The 1,084-nt window shown below is 46.9% G+C and overlaps 1 protein-coding gene across 1 annotated transcript in view; it reads right to left on the reverse strand.

Annotated features, from left to right (window-relative positions):
- LOC119591196 overlaps nucleotides 1–1,084 on the reverse strand; it is a gene marked incomplete at its 5' end in the record, with an annotated part of 7,320 nt that overhangs the window by 5,230 nt on the left and 1,006 nt on the right. Inside the window, 1 exon segment of the mRNA XM_037939907.1 lies at nucleotides 412–577. Coding sequence (XP_037795835.1) covers nucleotides 412–577 — 166 coding nt within the window.

Consider the following 1,084-nt stretch of genomic DNA (forward strand, 5'->3'; position numbering starts at 1 on the left):
CATTTCTGTTGTCATGTGTAATGGAATAAGCATTACCTTTATACACAAGCAACGGAACTACGATTTATAGAGTGGATTAACTTCGACAAAGTATTATTTAACAAGAGAATGAAATGCAAATAAGTAACTCCTCTGCATACAGTTATCTCAGCGAATCCGACACTGCTCATCGTACCAAGTTTTCGTGACATTCATTCATTCATTAACGCATTCACTGAATTTATCAGGATATTTATTCATTTGTTCACGCATTCATACTGCTTATCCATTTACTTCATCAGTGATACTTATGTATTTTTCACTGATTTCAAGATTTTTTTCATGACATTTTTTCATCAGTTCGGTTATTTGCTGCCTTCATCATATCATTCATTCGATCGTAGCATTCTCCTGAACTTGCTCTCTGCTCACCCTCTTTGTGCGAGTCTCCATGGTAGAACTCCGTCGAGTGATGATCTCCGGACGTGATGGCCAGCTGAGTCGGCCGTCTGGCAGCGTCGCTCCCAACATCATCTGCATGGTAACTGTCGTACGTTGCGCTGCCAACCTCAGACCGCGGGCGAGACACACGACTACTCTGCGGGGCGGAGGAAAGTGGTTGCTTCAGTCCGGCTAAGGTGATGCTTCTGTCTCTGTGTCAAGGTTCTACATGTCTGCCTGTCTACGTAACTACCTCTTTGTTAAGTCTACATGACCGTCTGCCCTTGTCTGTCCCCCTGTCTGTTTGCCTGTGTATTCCCCTCCCTCCTTGCCTGTCTGTTTAAGGAAGGGATTAGAGCTACAGGTCTAATCCCCATAGCGCTCCGTGGGCGACTTAACCGTGAGCCACATTTCTTCCTTTATCTTTCCTTCTGGGGAGACAGTGAGCCCCACGTGCGGAAAGGAGGGCGTGCGGCCAGCCTTCCATCTGCTGTTTCATGCCTGTCTGTTTGTGGGCGGATCTCGGTTCCGTCAGACTCACACTGTTTACCGGTAGAGGATGTCTTGTTACATGCCTATCTCGCTTTTCTAAACCTGTGTGTTGACATTGCACTGCGGTGTTTACTCTTGTTTACAGACCTCGCCCACGTACACGGGCCGTGAC

Source organism: Penaeus monodon, chromosome 28 (assembly GCF_015228065.2).
Source record: "Penaeus monodon isolate SGIC_2016 chromosome 28, NSTDA_Pmon_1, whole genome shotgun sequence".
Taxonomy (NCBI): domain Eukaryota; kingdom Metazoa; phylum Arthropoda; class Malacostraca; order Decapoda; family Penaeidae; genus Penaeus; species Penaeus monodon.